The sequence below is a fragment of the Manis javanica genome, chromosome 4 (genome assembly GCF_040802235.1).
Source record: "Manis javanica isolate MJ-LG chromosome 4, MJ_LKY, whole genome shotgun sequence".
NCBI classification, from domain to species: Eukaryota; Metazoa; Chordata; class Mammalia; order Pholidota; family Manidae; genus Manis; species Manis javanica.
In genome coordinates, this window is record NC_133159.1 from 78,169,848 (window position 1) to 78,187,197 (window position 17,350).

The 17,350-nt window shown below is 36.3% G+C and overlaps 1 protein-coding gene across 4 annotated transcripts in view; it reads left to right on the forward strand.

Annotated features, from left to right (window-relative positions):
• Nucleotides 1-17,350, forward strand: part of RPAP2 (RNA polymerase II associated protein 2) — a 109,181-nt gene that overhangs the window by 77,064 nt on the left and 14,767 nt on the right. For 2 of the 4 annotated variants that reach the window (XM_017666488.3, XM_036997956.2), the window contains exons 12-13: nucleotides 2,836-2,985; nucleotides 11,280-13,678. In XM_017666488.3, coding sequence (XP_017521977.3) covers nucleotides 2,836-2,977 — 142 coding nt within the window. In that variant the 3' untranslated portion in view covers nucleotides 2,978-2,985; nucleotides 11,280-13,678. Of the gene's footprint in view, nucleotides 1-2,835; nucleotides 2,986-11,279; nucleotides 13,679-17,350 lie in introns of those variants that run through there. The other 2 variants (XR_012130236.1, XM_073234274.1) reach the window with 2 other exon arrangements.

Genomic DNA, 17,350 nt, shown 5'->3' on the forward strand with positions numbered 1-17,350 from the left:
CCAAAGAATCTGGAAAACATAAAGATATATATAAACATATATAAAACATTAAAAAAATATATATATATAGTCCTTATTCAACTTTAAATGTGACTATGGAGACAGAAACAAATCATAATTCTTTTGAATGAATCATTCATAAAATTATAAGATTTTCAGGGTTTAACATGTTCCTTGACAGATTATTCATTATGACTTTATAACTTGTCAAAACTATCTTTCATTTTTTGTATGCATGAACCTGATTTCTAGAAAAGATATTTTTAAAGTGAAAACAATTTTTACCTGACTCTCAATAAGTAATCTACTGTTGTTTGGAGGTGCACAGGAGCTATTCAAGTACTAATTATACCTCACCTTATTCCAAAAAGGATTTAAGTCACCTTTAAAGTTTTAGAAAGTTAATACATTTCTGTGATCATTTACATTCTGTGTTTGGGACAGGTAGGTAGAGAAGAAGTCTTTTCAGTTAAAGATTAAAGACAAAAAAGAAGGAAATAAATAAGGTTAAAGGAAATCTCATCGGCTCACTTAACCAGAGTATAATCATGTGACAACATTTAGGACTCACATGTTAAGAGCAGTCAGGAAATCCTGGCTCCAGATGCCTAAGGACTGCTGTCTGCTTGATGATTTGCTGCAGACATCTCCAGGCCCCAAGATGATATTTCTGTCTCTTAACAGACACCAAATTGTGTGTGATTTCTCTAACAGTACTTCCTTCTGCCTGCCAAGCTACCTGCCATTTTTACATTTGTAGCCCTCCAGTTCTCTAAAGCAAATTTAAAACATTCCTTTCTTTCTACATGTTCACTGAGGGCTCAGTAATTGGGCAAGTAAAGATTATAGAGTGCTCTACAGCTTACAAAGAATGAAAGCTAGCATATTAGCAGAGTGTAGGCTTTTTGAGATCAATTGTCTAGATCCAAAACCCTGACCTGATACTTACTATCCTTGTGACCTGGGGGAAGGCACTTCAATTTTTTGTCTTTACTTCCTCTTCCATAAATGGGATCAATACTGCATTCCTCAGCATCAGTTAAAGGAGATAATTCATGCTTACAACAAGTACATAGTAAGGACTGACAGGTAACACATGGTAAATGTTAGTTGGTATTATAATCATTATCATGACTTTTTAAGAACCTGTTCATCTACAGTATCCTACTTGGGTTTTGCAATAGTAAGTTTTAAGGACTTAAGTATTATTAGCCCCATTTTATAGACAGACCCTAAGGCTTTGAAATTTAACTTGCCCGATGTCATCATTGGCAGAATTAGGATTAGAATTTTATTAAAGACAGAGCCCCCCTTAGGCTGGCAGTTAGACTAAGGGGTGAATAGGTTTCATCTCAGCAGCCAGCTCTAAACAGTCAAAGGGGTTGCTTAGAACCCTGTTTTAAGAATTCTCAAAGCAGACCCACGCTCATTAAATGCCTGACTGACTGGCAGATTTTCCATGGGCTCAGGAGCATGGAGCAGGATTGCATTGTTTCTTTCCTTTTTCTTAAAAATTTTTTTACTCAAAACTGAAAGTTTCTTATTGACCCTAGTTTTCCTTTATGAATGAAATTTTTAGGTAAATTTGAACACATCTTGTAATTAATTTATAGGATATAAAGTCACTAATTTATAGGATAATTTTAGCCTTATAAGTTTGCTAGAGAATTACTAGTCCTAAAATATTTTCTAACTAGGGTAGTTGATAGAATGATTGTCTTACAAGCCCTTTCTCTTAATCCTTCTCATTTTCTGCTCTCATATGGGCATACAGGTTGAAAAAAAATCTGTAATCACCATTTACTTCTAATTTGAAAGTTAAGTTTTAAAACACACTAATGGCACTTTGAAAAATAATTGAGAAAACTGTTTTCGTATGTAAACCAAATACTAGTCTCCTTGGAAGTCAGAGAAGTTGTTTTGGATATATCATGTTAAGTACCATTTTAAATACAAAGCTAAGTTTCTATGGAGTTGACATATCTGATCTGCCTCTGACTTGGTTTTATTTTAGCTGGTGTTATCCCGTCCCCAGTATATTTGATCTTATGGTGGGGAAGCAGCAACTCTATATTTTAAATGTTGACATTACCTAAGTGTGAGAAAAGCCAGAGCTGAATTCCGGGTTCCACCTTCTGTGCAAGAAAATGCCTCAGGAAAAGCTGGCCAAAACAACACGAGTTCACCCCAGAGCCCAGCTTGGGTGTGGCACTGGAAGACTTAGGCAGCCCATCTCCCAGTATGAAGTACTTGGGGAAAACCTGCAGACAAAGCTCACCAAGTGTGAGAACCTGGCACTCCATTCTCTAGCTGTAAAGAAATACAGTCGAGGTGGGAAGGAATACACTACGGTGATTATCCCATGTCAAACTCTGTGCATTTTACTGGATTACTAGAATCATCTAGCCTCCAGTTCTTGCTAAGATACCTTCAGGGATATAGAGGATTTACCACCTCCTCTAAGTTCCAGCCATCTTTGGATGATTCTGACAAATATTTCCTTTTACATCTGCTTTCTGTGTGAGATGGTTAAGCAAGGAAGAAATCTGTCTCTCAGAAAATGACATTTCCCAATCCACACTCACAACTGTGGAATTTTTGCTCTGACTTGAGCTTTATTGATTTATTCAGAAAAAAAATGTTTATTTATATTCGATGTGCCTAGTGGCAATGACCAAGGTTAAATAAGCATCTGAAAGTTTTGTGGAAAGTGTGAAACTTTTTGGGGAAAAAAGAATTTTTTCCCAAAATAGCTTTCCAGGAATGTAACTTGCAAAGTAACCCCTTAATCCTTCCCATGTTATGGATATGCATTAAATATTCTTATTCTTTCAGACTGACCCCAATTCTTGGCATTCAGAAACACTCTCAGGAAAATGTGGTGTTCACACAGTTCATAACCACCCTGCTTGAAGAATTACATTTAAGGAATGAAGATCTTGAAAGTTTAACCATCATATTTAGAACCAGCTGTTAACCAGAGTGGTGAGTTCATCTGTGTTTTGCTTTTGTTTGTTTGTGTTTGGTTTGTCTCATTTGTTGCCTGTTTGGTTTCTTCTGTCATATTGGGAATTTTAAAAACCAAGTACAGACCTCAGGATGTCCTCAGTTTGCTAAGAAAGACCCACCACCACATCCCTAATTTCTCCATTCCTCTGGTCACTTCCTGTCCCCTCATTACTTTGTGCCCCACCCTTGTTACTATTCTCCCTTTATTGGCTACCACAGTTCTGTTTCTTATAATCCAAGAAACTCCCTGCTGTCAGATTCACACTCCTAGACCATTCCACGTGTCCCATCTGATAAGCTTTTCCCCAGGAAATAGCCGTTTACTTCAACCAAATTCCTGCAACGATCCATTGAGAACATCCTCATCCTACTTTCTTCTTCAAAGAAATCACCCTCAACCCAGCCAATACCTTAGTCATCTTATGTGCAGGTAAGCAGGTGAATTTACAGGTCTGGCTTTGCTGAATCCTGACTGCTCCCAGACACATAGCCCTCTTCTACTATCCTAAATTCTTGCCTCTCTCGGAACTGCCCGTCAGAATGTCCCTTCCTCTTGCTTTAATCATAACTCTCCATCTCTTCTTCCCCTTACTTCTCACTTCATAAACTCTCAAGTGCTCAGGTAGGTATCGATTTTATATTATGATGGAAGAAATTCATCCTAAACTACAAATGAGACCCCATCAAGGAGCATTTTATGGGTTTTTAACTTTCAGTTATTTTTAAAATTATATAAATAGAAACTTGTATAAAAATTAAATACACAATTGCATATATAATTTTAAAAAGGAAAATTCTCCTTACCTCTGTGTCCAACCCTGTCTCCTTTCCAGAAGCACATTTGGTGTATATCACTTTATATTTTATTTAAATTTTTGTTTAAAAAAACTCACCAAGCAGATCTTTCCTTTATAAAATTTTTTATTGCGGTGGACAAAATGTTATATTAGGTGCAAGTGTACAACATAGTGATTCAACATTAATAGACATTACAAAATGCTTACTGTGGTTTAAGTGTAGTTACCATCTGTCACCATACAAACTATCGACTATATTCCTTACACTGTACTTTTCATCCCTCTGATATACTTAATTTATAACTGGGAGTTTGTACCTCATGATCCCCTTCACCTATTTTGAGTAACCCTCCCCACTCCTTTCCCCTCTGGCAACCAGCAGTTTAGTCTCTGTATTTTTGAGTCTGCTTCTAGGAGTTTATTTTGTTTTTTAGATTCCATATGTAAGAGAAATTATATAGTATTTGTCTTTTTCTGACTTCAGTTGGCATAATACCCCATAGATCCATCCATGTTGTCACAACTGGCATGATTTTTTTTTATGGCTGAGTAATTTCTATTACATATATACACATCTTATTTATCCATTCATTCGTCTATTAATGGACACAGGTTGCTTCCATATCTTGGCTATTGTAAATAATGCTGCACTAAACATAGGAGTACATATATCTGTTTGAATTGGTGTTTTTGTTTTCTTTGGGTAAATACCCAGAAGTGGAATTGCTGGGTCATTTGGTAGTTGTATTTTTAATTTTTTGAGGAACGTCCATACTGCTTTCCATAGTGTCAGCACCTGTTTACATTCTCTCCGAGAGTGCATGGGGTTCCCTTTTCTCTCCATTCTCATGAACACTTGTTATTTCTTGTCTTTTTGACACTGTCTGTTCTGTGAGGTGATACCTCACTGTGGTTTTGACTTGCATTTCCTTTATGATTAGTGGTGTTGAGCATCTTTTCACATGTCTGTGGGTCATCTGTATGTCTTCTTTGGAAAAATGTCTATTCAGTTCACCTGCTTAAATTTTAAGTCATATTATTGGCTTTTTTGGTGTTTAGTTGTATGAGTTCTTTATGTATTTTGTCTTTCATATATATATTATATACCCTCTTATCAGATATTTTATTCTAAGTATTTTATTCTTTTTGATGCAATTGTGGCATGGTTTTCTTAATTTTTCTTTTTGCTAGTTCATTATTACTATGTAGAGATTTGACAGATTTCTGTATTACTGATTTTGTATCTTGAAACTTTGCTGAATTCACTTATTCTAATATTTTTTTTGCTGGAGTCTTTAGGGTTTTCTATATATAGTATCATGTCATCTGTAAATAGTAACAATTTTACTTCTTCATTACCAATTTGTATGCCTTTTTTTCTTTTCCTTATCTGATTGCTATGACTAGGACTTCCAGTACTGTGTTGAATAAAAGTGGTAAGAGTGGACGTCCTTGTTTTCTTACTGACTTTAAAGGAAAAGCTTTTAGCTTTTCACCACTTAGTATGATGTTGGCTGTGGTTTTTTATTCATATGTGGCCTTTATTTTATTGAGTTATTATGTTGAGTTTTGTTCCTTCTATACCACTTTGTTGGGATTTATCATGAGTGGATGTTAAATTTTGTCAAATGCTTTTTCAGCATCTACTGAGATGATCATAGGGTTTTTATCCTTCCTTTTGTTAATGTGATATATCACATCGATTGATTTGGGGATAGTGAAGCATCCTTGCATCCCTGGAATGAATCCCACTTGGTCCATGATGATCTCTCTGATGTGTTTTTTAATTTGGTTTGCTAATACTTTGTTGAGGATTTTTGCATCTATGTTCACCCAGGGTGTTAGTCCATAATTTTCTTTTTTTGTGGTGTCTTTGTCTGATTTTGGTATTAGAATAATGATGGCCTCATAGAATGAGTTTAGGTGTTCCTTGCTCATCTATTTTTGGAATACTTTAAAAAGGTAGGTATAAGCTCTTTAAATATTTGGTAGAATTCAACTGTGAACCCATCTGCCATTGAACTTTCATTTATTGGAAGTTTTTTGATGATTGGTTCAATTTCATTTCTAGTAACCAGTCTGTTCAGGTTTTCTATTTCTTCCTGATTCCTGAGTCTAGAAGAATATGTTTCTAGGAATTTACCCACTCCTTCAGGTTGTCCAATTTGTTGGCATATAACTTTTTGTAGAAATCTCTTATTATCCTTTGTAATTCTGTGGTGTCGTTTGTAACTTCTCTCATTTCTGATTATATTTGTTTGAGTTCTCTTTTTTTCTTGATTAGTCTGGCAAAAGGCTTATCAATTTTGTTTATCTTTTCAAAGAACCAACTCATTTTATTGATCATTTCTACTGCTTTTTTAGTCTCTTTCATTTCTACTCTGATTTTCCATTATTTCCTTCCTTCTACTAACTTTGGGCTCTGTTCTTTTTTTTCTAGTTCTTTTAGTTGTAAGGTTAGATTGTTTGAGATTGTTCTTGTTTCGTGAGGTAGGCCTGTATCCTATAAACTTCCCTCTTAGATCTGCTTTTGCTGCATCCCAAAGATTTGGAACCATTGTGTTTATGTTTTCATTTATCACCAGGTATCTTTTTTTCTTTGATTTCTTCAATAACCCACTGGTTGTTTAGTGGCATGTTGTTTAACCGCCATGTGTTTATGTTTTTTCTTGTTTTTTTCCTTGTACTTGATTTCTAGTTTCATACTTTTGTGGTCTGAAAAGATGCATGATACAATTTCAGTCCTATTAAGTTTATTGAGACTTGTTTGTAGCCTAGTGTGTGATCTACTGTGGTGAGTGTTCCATGTTCACTTAAAAAGAATGTATATTCTGTTGGTTTGTGATGGAATGTTTTATATATATATATATATATATATATATATATATATATATATATTAAGCCCATCTGTTCTAATGTGTTGTTCAGCACCACTGTTTTCTTACTGATTTTCTGTCTGGGTGGTCTATCCATTGACATAAGTGGGATATTGAGACCCGCTACTATTATTGTATTACTATCAATTCCTCCCTTTATGTTTGTTAATATTTGCTTTATATATTTAGGTAGTCCTCTGTGAGTGCATAGATATTTACAATTGTTATATCTTAATGAACTGACCACTTATCATTATATAATGCCCTTGTCTCTTTTTACATTCTTTGTTTTGAAGTCTATTTTGTCTGATACAAGTAATGCTACCCCTAATTCCATTTACATGGAATATCTTTTCCATCCCTTTACTTTGTCTTTATGTATCTTTAGGTCAGAGCGAGCCTCATGTAGCAGTCTATAGATGGATCTTACTTTATTAATCCATTCAGCCAATTTATGTCTTTTGATTGGAGCAAATAGTCCATTTAACATTTAAAGTAATTATATACTTTATATAGGTGTATACTTGTTGCCATTTTGTTCATTGTTTTCTGATTGTTTTTGTAGTTTTTCTCTGTTCCTTTCTTCTTTTACTCTTCTACCGTGTGAGTGATGATTTCCTTTAGTGTTATGCTTGGATTCATTTCTTTTTATTTTTTGTATATCTATTACAACTTTTTGGTTTGTGGTTACCATGAGGTTCATATTTAGCATCCTGTATTATTAGGCTGATGGTTGCTTAAGTTTGAACACATTCTAAAAGCACTACTTTTTTCATTACTTTTGTCTCTTTTTTATTATTAGCTTCAAGAGTTTATTTTGGAAAACAAGATTATAGAAAAAGTCAAGTGTACACCTGAGAGTTGGGGTGTGGGTGCTCCCTGAGGGTCTGTTACTTTTGTCCTTTGAACTTCATACTAGCTTTATAAGTAACTGACCTACTAACTGTATGTTTGTTTTTACTGGTGAAATTTTTTTTATTTTCTAATTTTCTTCTAGTTATGGCTTTTTATTTTCCATGTAAAGAAGTTCCTTTTTACATTTTTTGTATGGCCTGTTTAGTGGTGATGAACTCCTTTAACTTTGGCTTGTGAAACTGTCCCTCCCTGCTTCAATTCTGAATGTTAACCTTGCCAGGTAGAATATTCTTGGTTGGGGGTTTTTCCTTTCAGCATTTTAATATACCCTGCCACTCCCTTCTGGCCTGTAAGGTTTCTACTGAAAAATCAGCTGGTAGCCTTATGGGGTTTCCCTTGTATATACTTGTTTTTCTGTTGCTGCTTTTAAGAGTCCCTCTTTATCCCTAATCTCTGCTATTTTAACTAATATGTGTATAACATGGACCTCCTTGAGTTCATCTTGTTTGGGATTCTCTGTGCTTCCTGGATCTGGGTGTCTTTCATAGGGAAGTTTTCAGCTTTTATTTAAGTTTTCTGTCCCCCTCTCTCTCCTTCTTCTTCTGGGACCCCTATAATGCAAATGTTGTAATGCCTGAAGTTGTCTTTGCGATCACTTAATGTATCCTTATTTTTATATTTTTGCTGCTCAGCTTGATTGCTTTCCAGTAGTCCATCTTCCAGAATCACTAATGTGTTCTTCCACATCCTCTAATCTGCTACTGAATCCCTCTAGTGTATTTTTTATTTCAGTCATTGTATTCTTCATCTCTGATTCTTTTGTATACTTTCTCTTTGTTAAAGTTGTCTCTGAGTACATCTACTCTTCTCTCCAGTACAGTTAGTATCTTTAGGACCATACTTAGAACTCTTTGTCAGGTAGATTGCTGATTTCTGCTTTGTTTAGCTCTTTCTCTGGCATTTTTGTCTTATTCTTTAATTTGGAATGTATTCCTCTACCTCCTCATTTTGTATGACTCTCGTTTGTTTCTATGTATTAGATAGGTCAGCTGTATCTCCTGGTCTTGAAAGCAGTGGCCTGATATACTAGGTGTCAATATTACAGTACCAGGCAGTCCAGGGTGTCCTCTGCATGGGTTGTGTGCACTCTTCTGTTGTAGCTGGGCCATGACCAAAGCTCTGAGTGTGCTGGAGGGTGGGGCCAGCCATCCACCTGGCTGTCAGCAATGACCAGCTGTGACTACTATAGACATGCTGGTGGGGATGGCTTACTCCCTTGTGGCTGCCTGAGAGGACCTGCTGTGTTAATGCAGACATGCAGGTGGATGGGGCTAGCTCTTCCTCTCCCCAGGGCAGGAGTTGCTCTGGAGGGGTGCTGGTGCCAGCTCGGTGGGAGGGTGGGACCTGTATCCAGACAAGTTAGAACTGGCTCCCACAAGCATCCAGCCAGCTAGATTGAAGAGGGGCAAGAAAAATGGTGCCCACCAGTCCCTCCTTCCCTAGAGAAAGCCCCTGCGGATTCCTGCCCTTCCAGCACATGTCCCAAAGTTAGTCAATACATCTTCACATCATACCGAGGCACTTTTCTAACTGCTGCCTGTAGGCTGGGTCTCAGACTAATCAGCACAGCATGCTGGCCCTCCAAGAACAGACACTTGGATACTCTCCTGGAGTTAAGTAAGCCATCAGAAGCCATCTTCCTGCTGCAGGTGCCCAGGTCCAGGGATATCCAGTGAGGGGCCCCTCATTGCTCTGTACCTCCCTCCCTCCCACCTGTGGGCATGGTAAGGGTTTTGATCTGAACCATGGCTCTGCCCATTTTGCTCTTTCTGATTTGGCCTTCTCTTTGTCATTACCTGTAGAAGATCAGTTCCCCCAATCTTCAGGTGATTTTCAGGGTGAATTACATAATACGTAGTCCCTGCCTTGGTGTGTATGTGGGAGAAAATAATCACAGGAACCTCCTATTCTGCCATCTCCCCAGAATCGTCTATCTTCAAGCAAATGTTTATTTGAGGCTATTTGAGAGAGGTATTTTGGCAGACAAGAAAGAATGGCATCCCTTTATTAAACCTGCCAGAAAACAAAATATAAGGAACACTGTAACTGCCTCCTAACTTATACCCAGTGACCTTTTCCAATGATCCTGCTCCCCTGATGACCCTATAAAGCAAAGGTTGTAAGCTCAGGTTGGCCTGTGTGAGCATCAATTCAAAGGCCCTTCTAAGAATACAGTTAGATTGGATTGTTTTATTTAGCTTCTAGTACAGAGGATTGAATTAATTATACCCTTCATGATACCCTATCTCCATTGGTTGAAAGGTTTATTTTCCAGATGGATTGAAAACAAAGAGTGCCTAACCAGAAGTCCTTTTAGACCTATTTTAATGAAGTACCAATTAAGTCATTTTCAATTAGTATATTTAAAACTTGCATGCAAACAGATGGTGTAAAAGCATCTTTTGTTTAGTCACTAAAAGTACTTTAGATAAACTTAACAGTTCCCCTGTGATCATTGTTTATTTGTGTCAGTAATCAAAGTAAGCCTACCCTGATTTTGTCAGTATAAGGGATTCTGAATGAATGGGCCTTATTACAGTGATTTTCCATAGGGGACATGGTTTAGAGTGAGTGGACAGATTTTTTTTTTTATGTATTTGCATGATTTTTACAAACCATAAGTTCATTTGAGTATAAAGATAGTAATGTCTAATAATAACCTTTTCAAGATTAAACTATTACTAGCTAGCATATGTTAATATATGAGCTCTCAGTGGCAAATAATGGGAAAAAATCCAACTCAAAACTAATTTTTCTTATGATGGTACATTATCTTTTGCTGCCTAACAAATTACTCCACAACTTAGTGGCTTCAAATAAACACTTTTTATCTCATAGTTTTTAAGTCAGGAATTCTTGACACAGTTAAGGTAACTGGTTCAGATGCTCTCATGAGGTTGTAGTTAAGCTGTTTAACAGGGTTATGATGTCACCTAAAGGCCCAAGTAGAGAAAGAGCTCCTTCCAACCTCATGTAGTTGTTGACACAGTTTTGTTCCTCATGGGCTGTTGAACTCAGGGCCTCAGTTTCTCACTGGCTGTTATCTAGATACAATGTCTCACAGCTTTCTTGACACATTCATACTGTACCTCAGAACCTGACCTGTGGCTTTCTTCAAAGTGAGCAAGTGGAAAAGATAGCCAAAGATAGAAGTCACAGTCTTTTTGTAACTAATCTCAGAAGTGACATCCCATCGCTTGCTGTGTTCTATGACTAGAAACTAATCACTAGGTCCACACCACACTCAAGCTGAGAGGACTGTATAAGGGCATGAATACCAGGACCATTAGGGGCCCCTTAGAAACTGCCAACTACAGGTGGCAGAATTGTTCAATAGTTCCCAGCTTTATACATAGCATATCACATTGTCCTGGTGAATCTTGAATTTCATACTAATTGAGGGCACCCCTGAACCAATCCACTTGGTCATGGGAATGCTATGAGCTAACTGAGTTATTCTGGGAAGGGGTGGTTGAGAGAGAAAAGGATTTTCTTACCAATCTAGACCTATCAAAGGCCTAACACCCAAGTTGAATATGAAATTTGGTCTATTCCACCCAAACTACTATTGCTACATATGAGAGAAAATGGAATGTGTATATTGGGAAGGCAATACAATGTTCTCAAAAGCTGATAAACTATTTTAGGTGTTTTATTCAGACTGTCCTTTTTTGCTTCACAGGTATAAACCATGAAGACCAAATAAAAGATGAACTTCTATTCACCATTTTCCAGAATTCTAGCCACAATGATGGTCTGATGGCGATTGATACCTAGCTTTGTTCCAAGAAAGACTTTTGCCTCCGATTTCAACCCCCTGCCTTCCAGTCCCTAACTGTACAGAGAGACTTACCCAGATAGAGGAGAACCATTATTCTAACAAAGATAACCAAGTCCTTGCATCCCTATGTAAGATGCAGTATTTTTATTTGAAAACGAAAGATGAAGTCTTAAATTGAAACTTGAAAGTTTTTTAAAAATGTACTGACCTATTTTTTCTGGTATAAGTTGACCAAAAAATTGAGTAAATCTCCATTTTGACCTCACAGTCTAATAATAAAGAACAGCAAAGAGGTCAGTAAATGTAATCTAAGATGAAGCCCTTTAGAAGTCTGGTCATTATTCTTTTAAAAGAAACTAACTGTGCTATAAAATGCTCTTGAGCAATGTGTTTAACCTCACAAATCCAAAATAGGAGTAGCCCAGAACTTTCTGGACTCAAGGAAGTTGTTTGTTTTTTTTAAGGAAAAAAAAGAATTATTTGTAATTTGCTTTTGAGAGAGAGAATCTCTAGAATGTACACTGCTTTTTCAAAATGTGTATTGAGCATAAGTCAGCAGGGCCCCCAGAGCAGTTAGGGGTGAGGGGATTAAACAATTGAGGTAACTTTACTGGAGGATCAAGAAACAATAACATCAGATCTGTACTCTTGGACACTGGAGAAAATGACAGCTGATAAAGGCCCAACCTTGGAAGGGGGCTGGAAAGCAACCTGGTTTAGTGGGGAGCTCAGTAGACAGGAATATGCAAGTTCAGCAAAGTCACAGGCTACAATATGAATATACAAAAATCCAGTGGTTCTTTCTGTATACTAGAAATGAAAAAACCAAAAATGAAATAAACAATTCTATCCATAATAGCACCAACAATAATTCCTTAAGGATAAATTTAACAAAAGACTTATACAATGAAAATCATAAAACAAATTAAAGAAACTGTAGAAATAGCCCATGTTCATGAATTGGAAGATTCAGTATTGTTAAAATGGCAGTCCTCCCCAAATTGAACTAGATCAATGCAATTCCTAGTAAAATTCCGGCAGGCATTTTTGAAAAATTGGTAAGTTGATCCTAAAATTTCCAGGGAAATGCAAAGGACCCAGAATAGCCACAACAATTCTGAAAATGCTGAGCACTTCCTGATTTCAAAACATACTGCAAAGCTGCAGTAATCAAGACATTGTGATACTGATATAAAGATCGGTATAAAGATCAGTGGAACAGAATTGAGAGACCAGGAGTAAACCCTCATGTTGATGGAGAACTGATTTTAAACTAACATGTCAAGGCAATTCAATGGAGAAAGGATGGTCTTTCCAACAAATTGTGCTGGAATATTTTGCTATCAGATGCAAAAAAGTTAATTTAGACCGTTAGCTCCTATGACATGCAAAAATAAATCCAAAATGGATCAGAGACCAAAATGTAAGAGCTACAAGTGTAAAATTTTTAGGAAAAAAAAAACCTGCATGGTATTGGGTGAGGAAGAGTTCTTAGGTAAGATGCAAAAAAAATGCATAAAGGAAAATATTAATAAGTTGGATTTCATCAAAATTAAAACTTCACTTCAAAAAAAATGTAAGTGAACTGATAAGCCACAGACTGGGAGAAGATATTTTCAAATAATATTAAAAGACTTATATCCAGAATCTATAAATAACTCTTAAAACTCAAGAACAAGATAATAAGACCCAGTAATTCTACTTCTGGATATATACCTGAACAAAACAGTAATTGAGAATATATGCACCCCTATGTTTATTGCAGCATTATTTACAAGAGCCAAGTTATGGAAGCAACCTAAGTATCATATCAACAGATGACTGGATAAATAAGATGTGGCACATATACACAATGGAATATTACTCAGCCATAAAATAGAATGAAATCTTGCCATTTGTGTCATGAATGGACCTAGAGAGTATTATGCTATGTAAAATAAGACAAAGACAAATACCATATGATTTCACTTTTATGTGAAATCTAAAAAAAGCAAAAAACAGAAATAGACTCAAACACAGAGAACAGACTGGGGGTTGCCATAGGAGTGAGGGAAGGGTGAAGTAGATGAAGTGCATGAAGAGGTACAAAATTCCAATTACAGAATAAGTCATCAGGATAAAATGTACAGCATAAGGAATATAACCAATAATATTGTAATATCTTTGTATAGTGACATGGTAACTACACTTATGGTGAGCATTTAGTAATGTATATAATTGAATCACTATGTTGTACACCTGAAACCAACATAACATTGTATAGCAAGTACAATAAAAATCAATTTTAAAATGGGCAAAAATTTGAGTAAACATTTATTTCAGCAAAAAACATATACAAATGGCTTAGCATATGAAAAGATGCTCAACATTACTAGTCCGTAGGGAAATACAAGTTAAAACTAAAATTAGATACCACTTCACACCCACTAGGATGATTATTAAAAAAACAGTGTTGGTGAGGATGTGGAGGGAAGAGCCCTAATACATTGCTCTTGGGAATGTAAAATGGCATGGCCACTTTGGAAAACAATCTGGTAGATTCTTAAAAAGTTAAACATGTTTACCATATAACCCAGCAAATTCCACTTGGAGTTCCATCCTAAGAGAAATGAAAACATGTTCACAGAGACTTGTAGGTGAATATTTATAGCAGCATTATTCAGATAGTCAAAAAGTGGAAACATTCTAAATGACCATCAACTGGTAAATGGATAAACAAACCCACACAAGGCAATACTAATACATGTTACAACATGTATGAACCTCAAACATACTAAGTCCAGCACAGTAAACTAAAGAAAGTATGATTATATTTATGTGAAATGTCAGAAAATGAAAATTTCTAAAAGAGATACTAGATTGGTAATTGCACTGGGCCTAAGGTAAGAACAGGGATTGTCAGCAAATAGATAAAAGACATCTCTTTAGGGTAAAGAAAATGTTCTAAAAATAGTGATAATTGCACAATTTTGTAAACTTTAAAAATAATTCATTTGTGTACTTTGATTAACAGGTGAATTTTATGTATATAAATTATACCTTAATAAAGCTGTTAAAAATTATAGATGATGTCCACACTACCCAAAGCAATTTACACTTTAATGTAATCCCTATCAAAATTCCAGTGGCATTTTTCACAGAAATAGGAAAAACAATCCTAAAATTTGTATAGAACCACAAAAAAACTCCAAATAGCCAAAGCAATCTTGAGAATGAAGAACAAAGCTGAAGGAATCACACTGTCTGATTTCAAACTACATCACAAAGCTACAGTAATCAAAACAGTATAGTATAGGCATAAAAACACACACAGATCAGTGGAAAAGAATAGAGAGCCCAGAAATAAACACACACATAGATGGTCAATTAATTTACAATGTAGCCCAGAATATACAATGGGGAAAAGCCAGTCTCTTTGATAAGTGGTGCTGGGAAAACTGAAAGGGTATATACAAAAGAATGAAACTGGACTACTGTCTTACACCATATACAAATAATAACTCAAAATGAGTTAAAGACTGAAATGTAAGACCTGAAACTGTAAAATTCCTAGAAGAAAACATAGGCCATAATTTCCATGACATCAGGCTTGGCAATGATTTTTTGGATTTGACAACAAAAGCAAAGGCAACAGGTAATACATCAAACTTTGCTTCTGCACAGCAAATGACACCAATAAATATGAAAAGGCAACTTATGGAAGGGGAGAAAATATTTTCAAATCATATCTGATAAAGAATATCCAAAATATATAAACAATTCATACAACACAATAGGAAAAAAATCTGATTTAAAAATGAGCAAAGAATCTGAATAAACATTTTTTCCAAAGACATACAGACATACGAAAAGATGATCAACATCACTAATCAGGAAAATGCAAATCAAGACCACAATGAAGTATCACCTCACAAGTCAGAATGGCTAAAATAAAAAAGCATTGACAAGGATGGGGAGAAAAGGGAAACCTGATACACTGTTGGTGGAACTGTAAGTTGGTGTAAGCACTATGGAAAGGTATGGAAATTCCTCAAAAAATTAAAAACAACTACCCCACAGTAATTCCACTTCTGGCTATTTATTTAAAAGAAAAACTAACTCAAAAAGGTATCTGCAACCCCATGTTCACTACACCATTATTTAACAATAGCCAAGATAGAAAACTGTAAGTGTCCATCAAAGGATGAATAAAGAAAATGTGGCATGTATCTACGATGGAATAGTTCTCAACCACAAAAAAAGGAAATTTTGCCATTTGTGATACATGGATGGACCTTGAGAGCATTATTCTAAGTAAAATAAGTCAAAGACAAATACCATGTGATCTCAGTTATATGTGGAATCTAAAAATTTTTTAGATGCAGAGAACAGATGGTTGCCAGAGGGGGTGGGCAAAATGGGTGAAGAGCATCAAAAGGTATTAACTTCAAATTATAAAATAAATAAGTCATGGGGGTATAATGTACAGCATAGCATCGTAACCATAGTTAATAATACTGTATAATGATATATGTATTATACAGTATTGCATATATAAAATACTGTATTGCATATATGAAAGTTCCTAATAGATCTTAAAGTTCTCATTACAAGAAAAAAATCTAACCATGTACAGTGACAGAAGTTAACTAGATTTATTGTGATTATTTTGCAATAGATACAAATATTGAATCATGGTCTACACCTGAAACTAATGTTATGTTAATTATGCCTCAATTTTTAAATTAAAATTAGTAGATGATAACTCTGACCTAGTAGTGATAATTCTCTGCAGTAAAGAGGGGAAGCTGCTGTCTCATCCCGCTGCTCCCCTACCCCTGGGCCCAAAGGGGCCTCTTTCAGTATCTCCCTTACCCTGCGGGTCTAGGGCCGTCAGTGAGAAGCAAATAGCTCACTCCAGAAACACTAGGAAGCCAGCAGGACCAGGGCCCAGATGGCACTACCACCTCTGCCACCAGACCACCACAGGGCCAGCAGCTTTTCTGGGTCCCGCATCTGCCCCCTACACATTCCTGCCAGGTTTATGTTAGCTGGGGAAGACCAAAGGAGAATTCAGTTCAGCTCAAAGAACTCTGCTAGATCTTAGTTTCTAAATGTCATGTCCAATAAAAGGAAGCAGGACTTGGGAAAATGGCTGGTTCTAAGGCTGGGGCATCCTAGAGTACCAGAAAGTAAGCAAGTATTTCCTGCTGAAGACCAGAGTCCTCAGTCCGACGCTGTAAACTGGTGTTCAGCTCCTGTGCCTCAGGCCACTGACTGGTATGCACAAGCACTGGGTGGTCTTACAAGCAAAATGGAAATAAGGTTGTCAGAAAATATCAGTTTCAAGAAAAATAAATGAATACTACTATATGAAGATACTGTCGGTTCTGGGAGGTGGGGCTTAGTCAACTCACTGAGAGGAGGTTAAACTTACTGACCTGCTCCCAAGGAACAGGGTAGGGAAAGAAAAACACTGACTTCACCAAGTGCCGAAGGTTCACATCCCCCATGAGGTTATGTGCACATCATGTCCCCTCAGATACATGTGATGAGAAGGGCATTTCACCTCTGTGGTATTCTCCACCAAACCATAACCTCAGTCTAATCATGAGAAAACAGACATCCAGGGTGGGGAACATTTCTACAGAAAACTTGGCAAGTGCCCCTCAAGGCTGTTAAGGTCATGAAAAACAGGGAAAAACAGAAAGATTATCATAGACCAGGTGAGGCATGTAAGTTAAGTGCAGTGAGGTATCCTGGTCTGGATCAGAACAGGAGGACATTAATGGAAAATCTGGTGAAACCCAAATAAAGTTTAGAGTTTAGCAAATAGTAATAAACCAATGCAGTTTCTTAATTTTAACAAATGTACCATGGAAATGCAAAACATAAGCAATGGGGAAAACTGAGGGGTATATAGGAACTCTGTACTACCATTGTAACTTTCAGTAAATCTAAAATTACTTTTTTAAAACCCTTTTTTTTTTTTT